The 19,752-nt window shown below is 33.3% G+C and overlaps 2 protein-coding genes across 2 annotated transcripts; one reads left to right on the forward strand and one right to left on the reverse strand.

Annotated features, from left to right (window-relative positions):
* The first annotated feature begins 404 nt into the window (after window positions 1-404).
* Window positions 405-9,960, forward strand: LOC145641998 (uncharacterized). The gene is made up of 9 exons (XM_081693043.1): window positions 405-733; window positions 2,105-2,920; window positions 3,001-3,482; window positions 3,788-5,512; window positions 6,582-6,693; window positions 6,837-6,926; window positions 8,607-8,672; window positions 8,787-8,882; window positions 9,302-9,960. Exons 1-9 carry the CDS (start codon window positions 647-649, stop codon window positions 9,428-9,430), a joined length of 3,603 nt encoding a protein of 1,200 aa, XP_081549169.1. The 5' UTR covers window positions 405-646; the 3' UTR covers window positions 9,431-9,960.
* A 472-nt stretch (window positions 9,961-10,432) lies between these two features.
* Window positions 10,433-16,179, reverse strand: LOC145643202 (U-box domain-containing protein 52-like). The gene is made up of 11 exons (XM_081694358.1): window positions 15,981-16,179; window positions 15,631-15,698; window positions 15,118-15,239; window positions 14,573-14,763; window positions 14,351-14,411; window positions 13,866-14,193; window positions 13,198-13,299; window positions 12,008-12,436; window positions 11,363-11,765; window positions 10,609-10,964; window positions 10,433-10,495 (listed from the first exon to the last, which is right to left on the reverse strand). Exons 1-11 carry the CDS (start codon window positions 16,177-16,179, stop codon window positions 10,433-10,435), a joined length of 2,322 nt encoding a protein of 773 aa, XP_081550484.1.
* Window positions 16,180-19,752: the final 3,573 nt, after the last annotated feature.

Below are 19,752 nucleotides of genomic sequence, written 5' to 3' on the forward strand. Positions count from 1 at the left end.
TGCTGAGAACTATTTATACCCTTCTTGCTTGGGGAAAAAGTAAGTGGAGGAAAATATTTGATGGTGGAAAACTGAATTTTTAAAATTTGGTGAAAATTTGGGAGGTGAAAGTACACCTTCCCAAAATCAGCCCATGTGAAAGTAAAAAAAAAAGGGTGGTCTCTTTTACTTCCCTCTTTTTTTAAACTTAATCACATACTATTAACTCATGCTTTATTCCCTTAAAACTTTTGACTTGAGAAATGTGCAACCCCCTTTTGTTGTAAGAAATAAGAAACGGAGGGAGTATATATATATATATATATATATATATATATATATATATATATATATATATATATATATATATATATTATTATTATTATTATTATTATTATTTTTTATTTTTATTTTTATTTGGCAAACACTTGTAAGTTGTAATATGTAGATTTTCCTTAATCCAAAGTCTAAAACCCTGAACCCTTCAAAACACCTAATCTCTCTTCTTCTCTTTCTCTCCACTCCAACGCCTGCAACAAGTAGGCGGTTCTCCCTTCTCTCTCAAACACCCATGTCTTCCTTTTAAGTAACATTCTAACTTTTCCGATGCTATACTCTTCACTCTCTAATTAAAGTTCCAATCTTTATTCTCAATTAATTAAGTGTAATGGTGTTAAACCGACTTCATCTGAGTTTAATGGCTTCTTCTTCCAATCCTGCTTCCTCCATTTTTGGACCCTCTTTCTTGACTAAGGTAAATCTCCCATTTCTTGCTTATTTCATCTTTTTAATTGTACTTATTAATTATAGAATATATGGGTTCTTTTTGTTTTAAGTGATTGTTGTTAAATTCATTCAATTTGTTTATTTTAAATTCAGTGGCATTAGATTGTAGGGTATTGGTTAATTGGTAGGAGCATTGGGATTTATAAAATTTGTAATTGATATAATGAATTGTTGGGTTTAACTTAAGATATGTAAATTTCTAACATGGGATCGATTTAGTTTATATCATTGCCGTTTCTAGCTCTGTGTAGAACATCTTTTAGTGATAATTCAATAATTCTACTTCAATTTGGATGATATGGGATTTTATTACTGAGGTTGAGGATTGTTTTTAATTTAATTTGCTGTTCAAATGTTATTGAAATGAGATTGTAAACATCTTTTGTTTGTTTGTTTTGCTTGATACCCTTATGTTGGAAGAGGGACTGTTGTCATATATGTGAGATGATTGATGTGAAGAACATATCAAATTGTTGTTTTTACCATTATAGTATATATTGTAATTATTCTTGGTTTAGTATAGATGGATTAATGTCATTTCCATCCTCTTGACACTGGCTTCTTGGTCCGAGCTGCTATTTGATTTTGATTTTGATTGTGCAACTAGGGGAGTTTGGGGAAAAATGGAAATTGATCCTTGAGATATCGGGAACTTGTATAGAGTCCATACATTTCTTTGTGTCCTTGGACCTTCTCTTCGGATGCTTATTTCTAGGTGTAAGTTTTCCCTAATTATATATATTTGAGGGATCATAATATAATGCCCAGAAGACATGGTAAGTGCTTATGAACAATTTTATCATTTGGGGAGGCAATCATATAAATCATATTAATGAAAATGTAGAAACTATGTATCTGCCCTAGTGCCCTTTACTCAATACTCATTTTATTAAATTTTCCAAACCCATCATATTGAGAATTAGTACTTCCTCCGTTTCTTTTTAGATGACGCGTTCTATTGAGGCTCACACTTTAAGGAGCGGAGAGAGAATGTTAATGTGCTTAGCTTATTTAATGAAGTTTGTAGTGGGGTCAACTTAAAAAAATTCCCAAAAAGGAATACGCGTCAACTAAAAAAAAAAAAGGAGGTAATATAATTTTATGAAGTTATACCTTGTAATAGTTCTGTTCCTCCCTTCCTCACTTCTCATTTGGGTTATACTGTGAAATTTGACCAAGATAAATTACTGTAGTTGGACATGTGGCTGACGGTTGGACTAGAATGTATAAGCATATAGTGCTGCTACCTATAAATTGGCATATGTCACGCTATTATAACATTCCCTTCTCTTTCATATATATGTTTGTTGATATATTTCTGTGGAATCATTTGTTTCAGACACGATATAGCACATTACAGAGTTATGCAGCCACCTATTTCCCATGCACATCTGTGAGTGGTTGTCTTGTACATACGAAAGGATCATTGATACAGTTTAAAAAGGTTAGAGGAGCCTGTAAGATGATGGCTCAGCAATCACGATCTATCAGGTGTTTGGGGTCTAATAGTACCAGAGAACTTGTTGATGAATCAAAGAAGGGAAGTATAATTTGTTCTCTGTCATTACTTGGTTTTGCAAGTCATCCTTTGCCTTCTACTTCAAGATTTAGGATTTCAAGTAAGAGCATAAGACCTACATATGTTGCTTTTGCTAAGAAGATGCTCTCCACAAAGGCAATGCCAAAATCAGGTCTTGGTGATACAAGTACATGTGAGTCCACGTTTGTAAAGGATGGAAAAAGTGGTAGGAGTATACCAAAACCCATTGTTTCCGATAAACAACAAAGGCGGGTAAAAACATTTGCCTCTCATGGGAGTACTGAAGGTAATTCACTGAAAACTTTTCCTAGCCAGATGGTTAGGAAGAATTTCCCTGATCGTCGAGTGTCTGCCAGTAAAAATGTCAACTCTGTAAATTCAACTGAAGTGCTGGCAATAGATGGGCTTGAGAAAGCAGAGTCTGTACAGCCTCTCTCTGCTCCAAGTTCCGTTGACAGTAAAGCAGAGCCAAAGAGTGAAACAAAACCAAAGCAAAGATCACGAAACAAGAAGAAAAAAGATGAGCCATCTGTTGATACACTGTCTTCTTCTGATGCTGTTCCCTCAAAAGGGGCTAGAAGAACTAAAAGGCCAAATGGTCTGTCAACTGCTGAGGTATGATTTCTTTGTTCTTTTGGCTGAGAAAAATATTGTTAGCCAGGCCAATCTTTTTGACTAACACTGTAGTTTCGCAGAATAGTTCATCTGTTAGTATACCTAAGGAAGAGGTTGACCTTTCTGAATCACCTCAAGCTGTGCCTAAGAAAAAAGCCTCAAAGCCTAGGAAGAAGGGAAAATCTCTGAAACAAGTGAACTTAGAGGAAAAAATCAATGGTGCTTTGCATGAACCTGTGAAGGTGGTGGAGGAGGAACCTTCTGCCCGCAAGGCACCTCAGAAACCAAAACCACCGACTGTTAATGGCATCAAGTCAATTAAGTTAAAGCCATTGTACCCTCCTACTGGAAAATCTGTTTTGGTCGTGGAGTCCCTCACTAAGGCTAAGGTTATTCAGCATTACCTTGGTGACATGTATGAAGTTATACCAAGTTATGGCCATGTAAGGGACTTGGCTGCTAGGTCAGGGTCTGTACGTCCTGACGACGACTTCAGTATGGTGTGGGAGGTTCCATCCTCTGCTTGGACTCATCTGAAGAGTATGAAGGTGGCAATCAGTGGGTATGTTGTTTTTCTCTTTGACATTTGTGCCTTATAGGAGTTAGTACTATTTGTATTTTTCTTTGACCAACTAATTACACAGAGTATCTTTTTACCTTATGGAAGTTTTTCCTCTTATTGCAAAACCCAAACATTTCTACAGACTTTCTCTCTTCTGGTTCAGTCATTTGTTGTTGTATTTGAGATATTGCTTTTCTTTTTCAATTTCTTTTGACAGGTGTAGCGAGTTTCTTATCTGAGCAATTCTTTTATCTTAATTGCAAGAGGTTCTACACTTATACTCGTGTTGTTTTACTCTCTTTCAGAGCAGATAATCTTATTCTTGCATCAGATCCTGATCGAGAAGGAGAGGCTATTGCTTGGCATATTATTGAGATGTTGCAGCAACAGAATGCATTACGTGATAATATGACTATTGCCAGGGTTGTCTTTCAAGAAGTAACAGAATCTGCAATAAAAAGTGCTTTGCAGAGTCCAAGGGATATTGATGTTAACTTGGTCCATGCTTATCTTGCTCGCCGTGCACTCGATTATTTGATTGGATTCAACATTTCCCCTCTTTTATGGAGAAAGCTACCTGGTTGTCAGTCTGCTGGACGAGTACAATCAGCTGCTCTTTCTCTTATATGCGACAGAGAAATAGAAATTGAGGAATTTAAACCACAGGAATATTGGAGTGTAGAAGCCACCTTCAATGCTTCAAATGTGGCATCAAATAAGTCTTCTCTTCGGTCATATTTGACTCATTTTGATTCTAAAAGGTTGAATCAGTTTTCAATTGGTTCAGAGACCGAGGCAAAGGTTATTGAGCAGGTTGTGAGCTCGTCGAATTTTAAGGTCACTGCTGCTAAGAAAACCAAAGTAAACAAAAACCCTCCCACTCCATATATAACATCGACCCTTCAGCAAGATGCTGCCAATAAGTTAAGTTTTTCTGCTTCTTATACAATGAAGCTGGCACAGAAGTTGTATGAGGGAGTTCAGTTTGCAGATGGCAAGGCGGCTGGATTGATATCATACATGAGGACTGATGGTTTACATATATCTGATGAAGCTGTAAAGGAAATATGTTCCTTAATTGGAGAACGTTATGGTTCGAAGTTTGCTGCAAGTAGTCCACGCAAATTTTTCAAAAAGGTGAAGAATGCCCAAGAAGCACATGAAGCCATAAGACCCACAGATATTCGAAGATTACCATCAATGCTTGTTGGAGCTCTTGATGAAGATTCCTTAAAGTTGTACACTTTGATCTGGGCTCGTACAATGGCCTGCCAAATGGAAGCTGCAAGAGTTGATCAGATACAGCTTGATATTGGTAATAGTGATGGGTCCATTTCCTTTCGAGCTGCTTGTACTGCAGTTGAGTTTCCTGGGTTCAGGTCAGTTTATGAAGATGTAGAGACTCGGGCTATAAGAGACATTGACAATGAACCCTCTGATCGTGTTGAAATTTACAAGATCCTCAGTAATCTTAAACAAGGGGATCCTTTGTGTCTTGGAAATTTGGAAACAAGACAACACCATACTCAGCCTCCACCTCGCTACTCTGAGGCATCATTGGTGAAGAAGATGGAGGAGCTTGGAATTGGAAGACCTTCAACATATGCAAGCATACTTAGAGTTTTACAAGATAGGAAATATGTAACAGCAAAAAGCCGAGTGCTAACCCCTGAATTCCGTGGTCGTATGGTCTCAGCCTTTCTCTCTCATTATTTTAATGAGGTGACAGATTATAGCTTTACCGCTGACATGGAAACTGAGCTTGACAATGTTTCTGCTGGATCCACTGAATGGAAAGGTCTCCTTAAGGATTATTGGGGCAGGTTCAGTACTTACTGTGAACGTGCTGGCAAAGTTCACATCCATCAGGTGGAGAAGATGCTGGAGAGAACTTATGATAACTTCCTTTTCTCCTCACTTCCCGAAGAAAGTCGATCGTGCCCCAGTTGTATGGAAGGTACTCTGATCTTCAAAGTTAGCAGATATGGTGCAGGCTATTTTATAGGCTGTGATCAACACCCTAAGTGCAAGTAAGTAATTACAAATCCAATCACATCTTTTTGTCTATAGAGAATTCAGTGTAATTGCAACTTCATTAAATCAATTTAGTCTTCACTATGCTATATTTCTAACTAAAATTGGTCTCTGTTGTCTTTCGTATAAGTTTTCATCAAAGGCTCAAAGGAAGGTTGATAATAATCATAATATAATATTGTAAATTGTAAATTTTAATAGCTTGAGAGCCACTGAATTCTTAGTCAAATAGTTGTGACAGACTTATGCATCTGCCTTTGGAACCAAAGCTTATAATTATGCTCATACAATTACACTTTTTAAGGGCTTAAATAATACTCAGTCTGCTAAACATTCTCTTTTGTCTCATCTGAATTGTCTCTGAAATCTGAAATATATTAGCTAGCTCCAGTTCTATTGGCAGTGGATTTTATCTTCTTCTGGCCTTTTTAAGAACTCAAAGAAAATATTGCATGAGTTAATAGTAAATTTTGTCAAGCAGAATTTCACTGAAAGATAAAGTGCAAATACTTTATGTTGTCCCTTAGTGACTTTTTTTTTTTGGTGAATTGTTATAGGCATTAACTTGTATTCATGAATATAAAAAAACTATAATAATAAAGTTATGTGGATATCAATTTCAAAAATTGGCTATGGTGTAGCTTAAGTAACTGTTATGCAGCTCTGTCACAAATGTCCACCCTTGCAACAAAATCCCTTTGTCTTTTGAATTTTAACTACATAAGAAGATACACAATCTTGTGTTTCATAAATGGACTTGAACTTTGTAGAATAATGACAGCATTAGTGGTCAACCTTTTATGTTGAAAGAATGAAAGGTGAACATTGGTATATTTGCTAACATAAAGAGCACAGTATTCACTGTTAAATACACTGTTTAGGGATAGTGATCATACCCCTTCCCTCTTTTTTTTTTTTTGTTAACTTTGAACTTTTTAAGTGTCATGAATTATTTTCTCTTATAGTCTTTGATAATGTCTTTTGGAGCTACATTGAAGGAAAACTTTGCTGAAACCGATGCATATTTTGATTTCCTGAAGAAGATCGTCATTTATCTTGGTGTAGGTTTATAGCGAAGACTTTGTACGGGGAAGAAGAAGATGATGAAGCTCCTCAGAACAACTTGGCAGTTGAAGAGCCAAAGTTGCTGGGTCTTCATCCTGTTTCTGGTGAGAAGGTATTAATCAGGAAAATGTGGTCTATTCAATAATACTGTAGTTGGGCTAGCTTCTTTCTCCCTCCCCCCCCCCCCCCCCAGCTGCCACCACGTGAATTGTCATTATTTATTAATTTATTCAAATATGGTATTTGTTTTTGCAGGTCCTTTTGAAGGGAGGCCCTTATGGGTCTTATGTGCAGCTTGGTGAAGATAGAAAAGGATATCTGCCCAAACGAGCATCTGTATCTCTGGTTAGTTCATTTAATGCCTTTTCTTATGAGATATGTCCAATGCTATGTTATTATTCCATGTGTAATAATGACTTTGGAATGGAATGGGCACATGTATACAACACATTATTTCAGTTAGTTAAGAAAATTAGGCTCTAAGTCAGCATTGATATTATACCAAAGGAGACTTTACTATTGACCATAGAATTTAATCCCGCATAGGCTGTAGGCCTCAGGTTAATCTATGTGGCTGAGTTACTTTCCTTACTATGCTTGTTATTCAAAATAATCTCATGACAATGAGGTCAATGTTAGGGGAAGGCAGAGGAGAAATTGAGAAGTATGAAAATAGGGGTGAAAAAAGAAAAAGATTGGCTAACCGCTGGATAGTATTGGGATCTAATAATTTCTGGCAATAACATTAAGCTTTAATGAGTATCAAGAGTAGATGTTTATTATGGTATAAACAAGATAAGCCTCTTCTTCTTCTTTTCTTTTTTTTTTTTCCTCTTCTTTTGAAACAAAATGAAATTGACAAGATCCAATCAGTGTGATTGTTTGAATTTTTATCAGAATCAGTTGAATGTTACTGTTCCTGTTTAAATATGATTTATTTTATATTTTTCATTCCAAACTCATTGATCTAATCTAGTACAGTGACTTTGGCGAGCGCCTCTGACAATCATCTGGTAGTCAGGTTGAATGGTTTTATTTCATCTTGAATTTGGCTTACAATTTTTTTTGATCATGTCTGCCCCCAAAAGAATTTCCACTGAAACTTGCATTTGCTGCAAAGGGCCATAATTAAAGTATCTGAAGTAATAAGAATTAACGAGAAGAAATACATGAAGGCTGAACTAGAATTGAGCCCTTTTCCCTCCTCTATTTGTGTAATTGTGAGAAGGAGAAATATGCTGTTCAAGAAGAGATTATGACCTGCATAATTTTTGCAATCACCTCCTATTTTTCCTCTTGCTTTCTAACTTTGTATGATGAGTGGATACATTAAAACAGCCTGAGGCGACTTTATTCTCCATTGACTTTATAGCAGTGCTTCCATTAGACTGGCATTACAATACAGATCAGAATGTTGGGCATTTAGGTTGGAGCATAGAGAAGATGAATGTAGAGATGGATAATCTCTGAATGTAGAAATTTGGAGGAAATTTGGAGTTCTGGATGTTAAGGGTAATAAGAGAAGGAGAATTGGCTACTTAGTTAGGGCATGTGAGGCTTCTATCAGAGGATGCATCGGTAATGAAGGGGGAGTGTTGGGATAATAATGATTTCAACAGAAGTCGTGGGAGGACAGTGTATACAATTAATATACCCTGTCCTTTAGCATGGATATGCTCTAGTTCATAAAATAGCTGAGTTGGATACTTGTGACTTTGTGAGGACTGTCCCGAATAACTGTTAATCATGTGCTATTTTTAGTGCAATAATCACTTGCCGTGACTTGTGTGCTCTGTATTTTGCTTCTTAGACGGAGGACAATCAAATTCCTTCCCGTTTGCTGTAAAGCTCTTTTTTCCCAATCAATAGAATTCCTTTTCTTGTTTATTAGCTATGCAATTTCTTGATTTACTACGATGGTGATTGAGTATTCAGCATGCTATAGTTTGTGTATTTGATATTATTCAGAAATATTTTTTTTTTTTAAAAAGTTCCTAGACTGCTTTTAATTTGGGATCCTTTCAGATCAAGGATTTGGGCTCGATAACGCTGGAACATGCTATCGATTTGCTTCGTTACCCTATTACACTGGTATATCTCTATTCATTTACTTATATTTTAATACTTTTAATTTTTTATACATGCACTTTGACCTTTACCTTTTTTAGCCCCTTAAACTGTGTATTTTGTGAATATTGCTTCCAGGGAAATCATCCTGTAGATGGCCTGCCAATACAAATAAAGATCTCAAAAACAGGATTTACCATAAGGCATCGACGTAACATAGCTCCTGTGCCAAAGGTTTGTCTTTGATCCTAATTTTTTTACCAAATACTACAGTAACTGGTTATCCTGCTTTAGATGCATGTTCTGAAATGTTTCTTGCTATCATGGATTATTATAAGACATTAGTCAACTAGTTCATGTGATACCATTTGACATTTTAGAAGATCTTCCTCTTGGGTATGAAGCATATAGATACGAGCCTTTTCTGTTCACCATAATGTGTTTATTGTTATTGTTGGTGCTGTTGGTGGTGTTGAGGGTCTTTTTACTTGGTACCTAAGATTAATAATAATGAATTTCATTGGCTGAAGCAAATCTCAGACTTTGATTATCTAAGAAACAATACAGAATAATAATACAGAAAAAATTAGTCTCCTTGTTGGCTCATTGCTTTAGTGGCTGATGGATCAGTCTGCTTTCCTTCATTAATGCAGAGTGTGATCGCTAATGATATTGATATGGAGAAAGCTTTGTTGTTACTTAATGGACCGGATGTTAAAAGATCTGGTCGACCAAAGGGTAAAAAGCGCTTGGAAGAAGAAGAAGCTGTCGATGACATTTAGGATGTTGCCGGGGCAACATGCTACTATACAGACATACCTTCTAAAAGCTTGATACTTTTTGATTAGTATTTAGCTTTCAGGCAATTCAGCAGCAATCATCGGCTTCAAAGAGCTGATACACTTACATAACAGCCCGGATATAGTATGTTAAGCTGCGCAGTAAGATGTACAATCAAAGCAGCATTGCGAGGGGCTGTAGTCATGTGCTATGTTGAGCAAATTAGTGTTAGATGGTTCCGATTCTTTTTAATCATCATTAGTCGCCCGTCCCTATTTTTGGCTTCCGATCACGGGCATGTTTTATTTGTTTGTCCATAGTTTTAGTCTATAAAGTAGAGTGTATCTTTAGGGTTATAATCAAAAGAAGTTCCAATTCCTTGATAATTGATTAATATAGTTGTCAATTTTATTCCTACATTATAGGCTTTTACGAGTAAATTGTTTTATTTATGTAATAAGATCAAATTAAAATCCTTTTGTTTTTAAGAGTGCTTTGAATTTGAAGATAATCGCAAAGAATAATCGAACAACTTCCTCTAATAAAACTATGTGTTACTATGTGTTAACACATGTTAAAGTTTACAGAATTAAATTTTAAAAAACTCTTTTTTTTTTTTAATTGATCAAAAAGAAACTGTCTATACAACAAGAGTTTACCTCTTGTACAAAAATACAAGTTTAATTGTGCTTACAAACTTGTATAATTATGTATTGATTGAAAATTTTCCTAATTAATAATTACAATTTCATAATTTGTTGTACAAAATTATGCACCACTTGGATTTGTATGTGGATCATCTTTGCCATTTACCCACTTATTATTGTTTCCAACTATGAAGATTAGGTTTTCTTTATCAAAACATAAATCTATTAATTTTTTTTTTTTTCCAACTAGAGATTTGATCTCGTCAAAACACTAATCTCTACTTCAAAAGCTAGTTTGGAATAGAGCCTAAAATTTTCGTTCCCCCCCTCATAATCATGCTATAAAACATGTATTTGTTACTCTCCACTAAAAGTCGAGCTCTTCCAACTTTCATGAGAAGGTGCACTACTCAATGAATCCTGCACATTTAAAACACAATTGTCAAAAGATTCAAGGCACTGATGACACGCTTTGACTTTCATCATAACTTCTAAAAATTCAAACAAGCAAGAGTCTAAAAACGTGGACTTACAGAGACTTGGCTATTAGATGATTTAGGATTGTAAGATCCATATGTGTCGCGAAATGTCATAGCATCCAAACTCTCCTCTGCCATATTTCTTAAGAAGCAAAGTTGAGGCAACACAATCGTTCCAAGGTCAGGCCTATCTCTCCTCCTTAGCTCAGCACATTGAAGTGATAGTTTAGCAAATTTTAAAGCCTCTTCAATAGGCCAATCTGTAACTTCTTTGTCCAAAATATCCTTGAATGTTCCTTTCTCAATTGCTCTCTCAACATGGTGTGTTAAGCCCATTGGTGATTTCGCCGTTATCAGTTGTAATAGCATTATGCCTAGGGAGTACACATCTGATTTCACACCAAGCATACCTATAACAATAACAATACAATCACACTAAAATCAATTCCAACAAAATTGTAATTCCTAGAGAAGGTCTATCAATCGATATCTAATATGATTTCATGTTGCAATCCCCTGCTAATGGTGTGCTTAATTCACCTGCTTTTTACTTACATGAACTTGTCTTATCTAATCTAAATTTATCAATACATATTAGACCTTAGCGAGCTTATTTTAGTTTTAAATTGAACTGTAACTCTTATAAATTGTATCAGAACTTATTTTTCCTAAACATGTCTAAATATCTTAACTGAACTTATTTAAACCCGTTTTTCAAAAAATAAGTGAAATAAAGAGCGCCTAATAAGAAATTCTCTATAGGATAAAAAAAAAAGTGACAGTTTCTAAGGATTAAAACCAAGCATACCTGTTTGTTGATATTCAGGGTCAATGTAGCAAAAAGTACCAGCTGTGGAGGTCATCCTATATTGTGTAACCTCGTCGGCTACACTTGGGGGAACTAGCCTAGCTAAGCCTACATCACTAATCTTGGCAACTAAGTTGCGATCTAGGAGGATATTGGCCGGTTTCAAGTCTCGATGCACCAATGGCTCTGGCTTTGTTTGGTGTAGGAATAAGAGGCCTGTGGCAATTTCTGCTGCAATACGAAACCTATGTTGCCAACTGAGTGCCATGGTCTGACCTCGACGGAATAGACGATCCTCGAGGCTCCCATTGTGCATATATTCATAAACTAAACATCCATACTCTGGGCAAGCCCCCAGTAGAAGAACCATGTTAGGGTGTCTTATGCAGCTAAGAACTTCAACCTACAAAAAAAATTGTCACAAACAAAATTAATATGATGAAGTAATAATCTATTAATAAATTAAAAGTATGTCAGCAAAAAAAAAATCATAAATTTTATTCCACTCGACTTGATATAAAGTATATAAACCAATTTTCTGTTTTTTAGTTGTATTGGTCATTTAACATAGCATCAGAGCCTGTGAGACAAAAAAATGAAAAAGTTCGCTAAATAATTTGTAAAAATTAGGGTTTAGTAGTAAACCTCTTGTTGAAATTGAGATCTTCCTTGAGCAGCATCAGGACGTAACACTTTAACAGCAACTACTGTGTGATCTAAGTGACATCGAAACACCGGGCCATATCCCCCTTCACCAATCTTTCGTGCTTCGGCGAAGTATTCGGTAGCTACTTCTATCTCTTCTATTGTATACTTCCTATACCTTATAGCTGTGGTTATACGATCCACATCCTTGTTCTTTTCATCTACTTCCTTAAGTGCTTTCATTTCGGCACTGATCCTTTTTTGTGCCTCGAGTTCGAGTAGTCTTTTATGTGCTTCCGATGCCTCAATGGATGCCTTTGATTTAGCTTTATTCTTCTCTATGAATGATGTTTGTGTCGATTCTTCCGAATCTTGAGCTTCATCCATTCTACGCTCTTCTTCTACTTTCCATCGTTGGAGCTCAAGGGCCTATAAGTGAAGAAGAGTTCCTTCATTTAAAATGTTTTTAATAATTTCAAGCAATCATATATCAAAGATTTTGATTTTGATATTATTTTTACATACTTCAACTAAGGCACTAATCTATAAACCAAATTCTTATAGAACTTGTTTTTATCAAAAGTGTTAAAAATAGCCAAAAGTTAAGAAAAGGCGACAAAAAGTTGCATGACACAAATATTTGGTCAAATCAGGGTTCAAGTTCCTATATATATCCTTAGTTTTCTTTTACTCGTAACACACCTTTATGACACATACAATGAAGAAAAGGTTTGATAACTAATTAACCGCCCTTCCCTGCTGTCGACGTTAATAATTATTTTGATAAAAATTGTTCATTCATCTTTTCTAATCACCTACTACTATGTACAAGTACATTTTTTAGATGAAATTGTGTTGTAAGTATTATGAAACGGAAAAAGTACGCGTAATATCTCAAAGATGTAAACTTGTTGGCGCGACTCTTTTGCTCTATCTTCTTTCCCTTTGGACGCCACCGTACTTTAGTGTATGATCACAGTGGGGTTCAAGCTAGGGGTTTAACGCTTGAATTTATTCTCTACACGTACTAATGCATGACATATATTATACTACGCACCAAAAAATAATACGCGTAAAACAAAGTGAAATGTTAGCACGTAGTGTTTAAAAAAAAAGTGAAATGTTGGGGATTTTGAGTGCTAATCTTTGAGATATTCATTTAGGATATAGATATAGGAAAAGAGGAAAACCTTTTGTTTTGCTGTAAGTGCTTCTTTGCAAACACTGCTGTACATATTCATTGTTTGCGCTAACTCCATCTTTAGCTTTCTCATTTGAGCTTCTACATCATCCTATAATTTGAAAAGAAGAATCATTAATTATGGATTGTTTCTTAATAATTTTTTTAGAATGTATGCATTAGTGAAATTTGAACACTAAAATTACTCATCTAACTTGTTACAAATATTAAATCAAAGCATGCATTTTAAATCCCGTGTACAAATTACATACTTCCTCAGCGGTCGTTTGAAATATGAATACCTTATTATTTTAATGATAAATAATATGAGCGATCTATTTTTTCACACTATAAATTGGACACAATTAGTATTCTAATTCTACAATGCAAATATAATTTTTGAAAATTTTAATCCAAGAGAAAATAAATATTTGTTGAGAAGCTATAAAATAAGAGTAAAAATTACATAAATAAAACTAAATATTTGATAAATTAAAAAATGTTGATAATATTTTATAGCAAAAATAGAGTAATATAATTAATTACTGGGATAAAAAAAACGTTAATAACTATGAACTATACAATTATTAAATTATTATGATAGTCATATTTCAAACGACTACGATAGAATTTTCACCGAACTTAATTAGAAAAAATGATAGGTTTTAAACTACTTACCATTGATTGGGATTGCGTGTTCGATGACCAATTCGAGTTAGAGTTGTCATGAAAAGAGTAATTAGAAAAATTAGGAGGAGGGCTAGACAAAGGAGTAGTGTCCGCAAAGGACCTTCGTTGGGGTGTTTCATTTATATAATCATTTTCGGAACTTGATGATAGTCTATTAGTACTAGTGCTCCTCCTTTCTTCAAAAACATCATAGGTCGAAGGAAGCGTGCGATCAACACTAGCCCTTCCCGAGCTTACGAATGAGATATCGTTGTCCGATAGGATGTCACCGTAAGATCTAACATGTGGATGTCTACCCCCTCGAGTGAAGGCCGATCTGTAGAAAAATATCTTATAACTGTTAGGAAAGTCTTCTCTCAAATTGAACGGATTTTTAATATAATAAAACAAGGTCATATTGTGTACAAAAACCTAGGGCAATGTGTGCTAAATTTAATTTGTCATATGAAATTTTAGCTAGACGTTGCACTTACTTAAAATCCATGTCTTCAAATCCGTTAAATGGCGACCCGGATGGTGTTGTTTTTTCAGACCCTGGTCAATGATAACGATATTGGTGAGTGCACGTATATTTGCAATAAAAGTACTCTCTCCATTTTGTAAATTATTATATAGAAAAGTTTTCTAAATTTTTTAAAGAACGGAGGAAGTAAAAGTACTACGTAATTTAGGTCAAAAGAAACTTTTTATTTTACCGCGAGGAGGAGTAACCGGGGCACTTGTTGGCTGATTCATAATTTGATTTCGAAGAGGGGAAACAATTGGGGGAGGACGGGAAGCGGATCGCGTGTTTGAGATTTTTCCTACTTTTGAAATTACATAAACGCTACAAAATTCTGGTACTCCTTTTGATACTGCCGTAGGAGTATCTGTCTTGGTGAATTTGCTATATGAGCATTAAGAATTCATGTATATATGTTAGAAAACATAAATGTTAGTCCAAGAAAAAAAATACTGATGAAATTTCAAAACAATTTAACAATTTATCATTTTAATATTGTACAAAATTGTTAATACGGCATGAAAACATTCATATTCTAATGCTAGTAATTTAATAATGTATGATAAAATTATATGTCAATCACTATTAATGTTTGACTGTGCATAACATTTTCTTTTTAGATCCTTAATTATTATAACCATCACGGTTGTGTATATCATTTTTCTTGATTAATCGGTAATGTTTTAAAGGTTCTTTACTAATCTCAAACTCTTTATTTTAAAAATGGTCGATACAAACCTCAAGATCGAATTTCTAGAAGAAGCACCCATGATCAAAACTTCAACTGCGGATTGAGTGACAAACTCTATCAATGCCTTTTGAACATCTGAATCTTCGAGCACGATGTCCCGACATTGTATCTATCCATAAAATTTTCAATAAATTTAAGGGGAAAAAAAAGCTAATATAAAAATTATTTTACAAATAAATTAAAATAAATATATAAAATTAACACCTAAGTTGTAAGCTTGTTTGTGAATCAAGTTTGAGCAGCATTGTCAAACACAATCATCTTATGCATATATGATATTCTTAGTTCAAAAATGAAATGTATTGAGTGTCATATACGCATTCGATAATGAGTATGACACGAGTACTTAAGGTGAAATGAATATAGTAGGAGTGTGTAAATTTTATATGATGATCCTACATATGCGCGCTAAAAAAATAAATTTCATCTAAATCTTGAATTGATTTTTCATTTTTTACTTATTAGTTGTTTAATTGCAAGAATGGAGCGCAAGTACCTACATCTTTCCTCGTGCAAAAACAACGGAAGGGGAGGAACAAATCCTTTGTTTGTTGATCCCATTGTCTACCTACACAAGTGTAGAAATATATAAAGACCATATATACAAAACGATGATTTATACAAAATGTTTTCAAATTATCAATATATATATTTAAAATGTGGACCGTACAATTCAATTTTTATCAATAGACAAATATAGTACATAATAAAAATATATTCAGAACGTTGGCATTTCATATCAATCGATAATAAAGAACTAAATTATTAGAATCAGGTAGTGATTAACTTCGCAAACTACTAGTAGTCATGGTCAAAATTATGCATTGATTTTCGAAAATGTTACACTTACCATGGATAACAATATGGGGAGAAGAGCCATAAGAAGGTCTAACTTTAACATGAACAAGAACAACAGTTTGGCCTCTTTGAAGAAGATTATCAATTGCCCATTTAAGAGCATGTTGACTTCCTTTATCCCTGTCTATTGCAACTGCAACCAATTGATTTGATGTATTTCTCTTGTCTGAATTTTCTTTTGAAAGCCACATTCTTTGATTAATCTTTACAAACTCAAATCCTTAATTATTTTGTATTCTACACCATATGTAATCATCCCCCCCTTTTTTAAGGTGTTGTCCTATAAATTATGTTAAACCAAAAAAAAAAAAAAGTTTATTATATTCCCTTATTTTATTCATTTTAATGGGAATTGATATTTTGACTTTCACGATCACCCACTAATTATTGTTTTAGTGGGACAATCTCTCTTTTCTTTGTTAATTCACTAATCTCCCCTTAAAACTAGCCTAGTTTTGTTCATACCCACAAGTATGACACATAAATTTTTTTTTTTTTCCACACACATATATATATAAATGTTTCTTCTCATAAATATTTATATCTTCTTTCTTTTATATCTCCCTTTTATCTGATATACTTACGTCCCTTGATAATACACCTAGATCATTTCACATTCAACAAGCACCCATGACCTCATCATTAACTGAAGCAAATGATTACACGAGAGACTTTTATAAGTGCCCATTGAGACTTTTTTTTTTTTTTTTTTTAATGTTATGCATAACCCTTAGGCTACATACAAGCATTAAATTTATACTTAAAAATCGTAAAAAGTTAAGAAATCATAAAAATATAAATACTAATTACACTGATTTATGCGTGTTTTTGTCATAAATTTCTAATTTTATACAATTTCCAAGAGTGTATTTAATGCTTATATATAGCCCTAGGGCTACATATAACAATACCCCCCCCACCTTTTTTTTTTTTTTTTTATAAGTGCCCCATTGAGACTTTTAGCACTACTCATAAAACTTACTTTGGAGGAGTGATGGATCACTACCAGATATGAGCTTCTAGAGTCCATACCTAAGGGAAAAAATGTATTTTTAATTTTTTATGCAAATATTTAGATAGTATTTTATTTTGTTATCAAGGTGTAAAAAAATAATCTATTTCCTCTTTCCCCTCTCTCCCCTCTATCTCCACCGGAATTCTCGCCAAAAATCTTTTTCTTTTTTTTTTTTTTTTTTTTTTTGACATTCTCTCCTCTTTCCCTTTGTAATTTGTAGATCTCAAAGTTTAGTTTGTATTTTGACCGGAATTTTCATCGGAAAACCAATTTGAAAACCTTTGAGTGAGAGGAGAGAGAAAATCACCATCACCATCTTTGTCTTCATCAAGTACAATGTCCCTGGGTTACTATACCGTCCTTACTACACCACCGCAATCGAATGTATAATAATAATACTTTCTCCATTTTTTTTTATACTTGCAACACTTTCCTAGAATGTAAATATCACAATAGTTGCAACACACTATAAGGTTTTTATGGTGGAAATTGTACTATTACCTTTATTTAAAGCACATGGCCCACTTGATTATACTCATAACAACACTTAACCCCATTTAGAGTATGGAAAAATATTATGTAGAACGGACTCACGTGAGTCCAATCATACAAAAATAAACTAATTATTAGAAATTAGATAATAATGGTCAGATATATATAGTGATTCCATGTAGGATTGGTATTTGGTTTGGATTAAAACCGCTAGCAATATTAGCGGTTTTTTTTTTTTTAAAAAAAAAAAGCAAAGAGATCTGTTATTAATAAAATCAGGTCTCTTTGAACTTAACAGTAATAATGTGGGCGTTCTCTTTCCTGTTATTGGCTAAGACATGCTTTCAGAAAAGAGACCTCATTTTTTATTGACAAGTCTCTTTGCCTCCTTACTTTTTTTAAAAATAAAGGTTAAGGAAGAAAAGAGACCTGTTATTGAAATAGGCGGTCTCTTTTCTGAAACCGCTAATAACAGTAGCGGTTTTAAAGCTATAACCTCTATTGTCATAAGCGGTTTTAAGGTGAAAAAAATAAAAATAAAAAATCACACCCAACACTGATCCTACATGGATGGTATCTATCTAGGGAATTAGGGCATGTTCTCTTACGTTGAAATTCAATTTAGTTTAGTTCAGTTCTATTCAGCTCAGTTCAGTTCAGCTAAGTCCAGTTCAGTTCAGTTCAGTTCAGCTCCTAATTTCCTTCTCTGATAAAATATTCATTTCAGTTCAGTTCAGTTCAATTCAGCTCAGTTCAGTTTAGTTCAGTTCAGCCGAATTCAGTCAATGAGAACAGACCCTAAGTTTCCAAATCGACGCACAATGGAAATTTATTTTTATTCTAGCATTATTATGGGAAATTGCTCATTACTGCACCTATACTATGTAGTGGCATATACTTCCTCCTTATTTTAACCAATGTTTGTGAATTAATATTCAATTATTCTAATTTATAGTTATTAATTAATAATTTAAGATATTATTGGTCAAAATTTTATATCGACATGCATGTCATGTCACTCAGGGCACTAAAAAAATAGAGTACATGATAATAATGACATACTCTTTCGTATTTTATAGTAATACTTTGACATGCCACTATGGGTCACTTAAAAAATAAAGGGAGTACTAGATAATAATAGTTGTAAAAAGTGTTAATTATCAATAATCAATCAATCAATTACATAATACTAAAAGCGAATCTGACATGACACTTGTCATGTTTCGATTAAAAATTTTCCTGCCACTTTTTTCTTTCTATTTTTTTTTTCTTTTTTGTACAAAATCTTCATTAATATTATTTTATATATCCTATTATATTTAACTTTCAATTTGGCAACTATATACGAAATATATTCTATATGCATATCTTTTATATTTTTTATAATAGATATTTTTCTATAATAAACAAACACATAATAAGGTAATATATTAGAATAATAAAATGTACTACTCCCGTACTTTTTTTTTTTTTTTTTTTTTGAAACCACTACTCCCGTACTTTGTATCATTCTACAACGTATTTTTTCTTTGAAAGTTTTTTTGCTCTAACCAGGATTTGATACTTTAGCTATTATACGAAGTAATAACATTACAATTCAATAACTATAAACATAAATATAAAACAAAATTAAAAAATCATGATTATTAATTTTCATAAATATTAGTCAATTAAATTTGTAAAACATTGTGCCAGTTATAGTATACTATAAAATATTGTGTCGGTCAAAACATGCCAACAAAATAGGGACATATGGGTATATAACTACATTGCATGGGTTATAATTATAAATTGCATTCTCATATAAAACACTATAATCATTAAAATTTTGTTTTTTTTAATGTTTAATAATCAATAACTTTTGATAACAATATAATATTAATTCAAGTTTTTTTTTTTTTTTTGAAAAGTAATTCAAGTATTTGTTTCAATTAAAAATATTATTTTTTTTTTAAAAAAATAAAATTATTGTTGTATTAACATTATAATTCACTAATTCATAATTTGATTAAGTAAAAACCGTGTATTTAAACTAGTTATATACTAAAAGACACACCAGCAATGACAAGTATCATCTCCTGGTGTGTCCTTAGCTTTTTTTTTTTTTTTTTTTTTAATAATTATTTAATAACTTATACAAGTTAAAAAAGATAATTACTTTAAATAAAAAAGATTTGATATATCTTTCCACACAAACATCTATGACTATTATAGACAATCTAATATATATAAATAAAGTAGGAATTTTTGGAGAGCA

This window comes from Chenopodium album, chromosome 8 (assembly GCF_948465745.1).
Source record: "Chenopodium album chromosome 8, dcCheAlbu1.1, whole genome shotgun sequence".
In the NCBI taxonomy this organism is placed as follows: Eukaryota; Viridiplantae; Streptophyta; class Magnoliopsida; order Caryophyllales; family Amaranthaceae; genus Chenopodium; species Chenopodium album.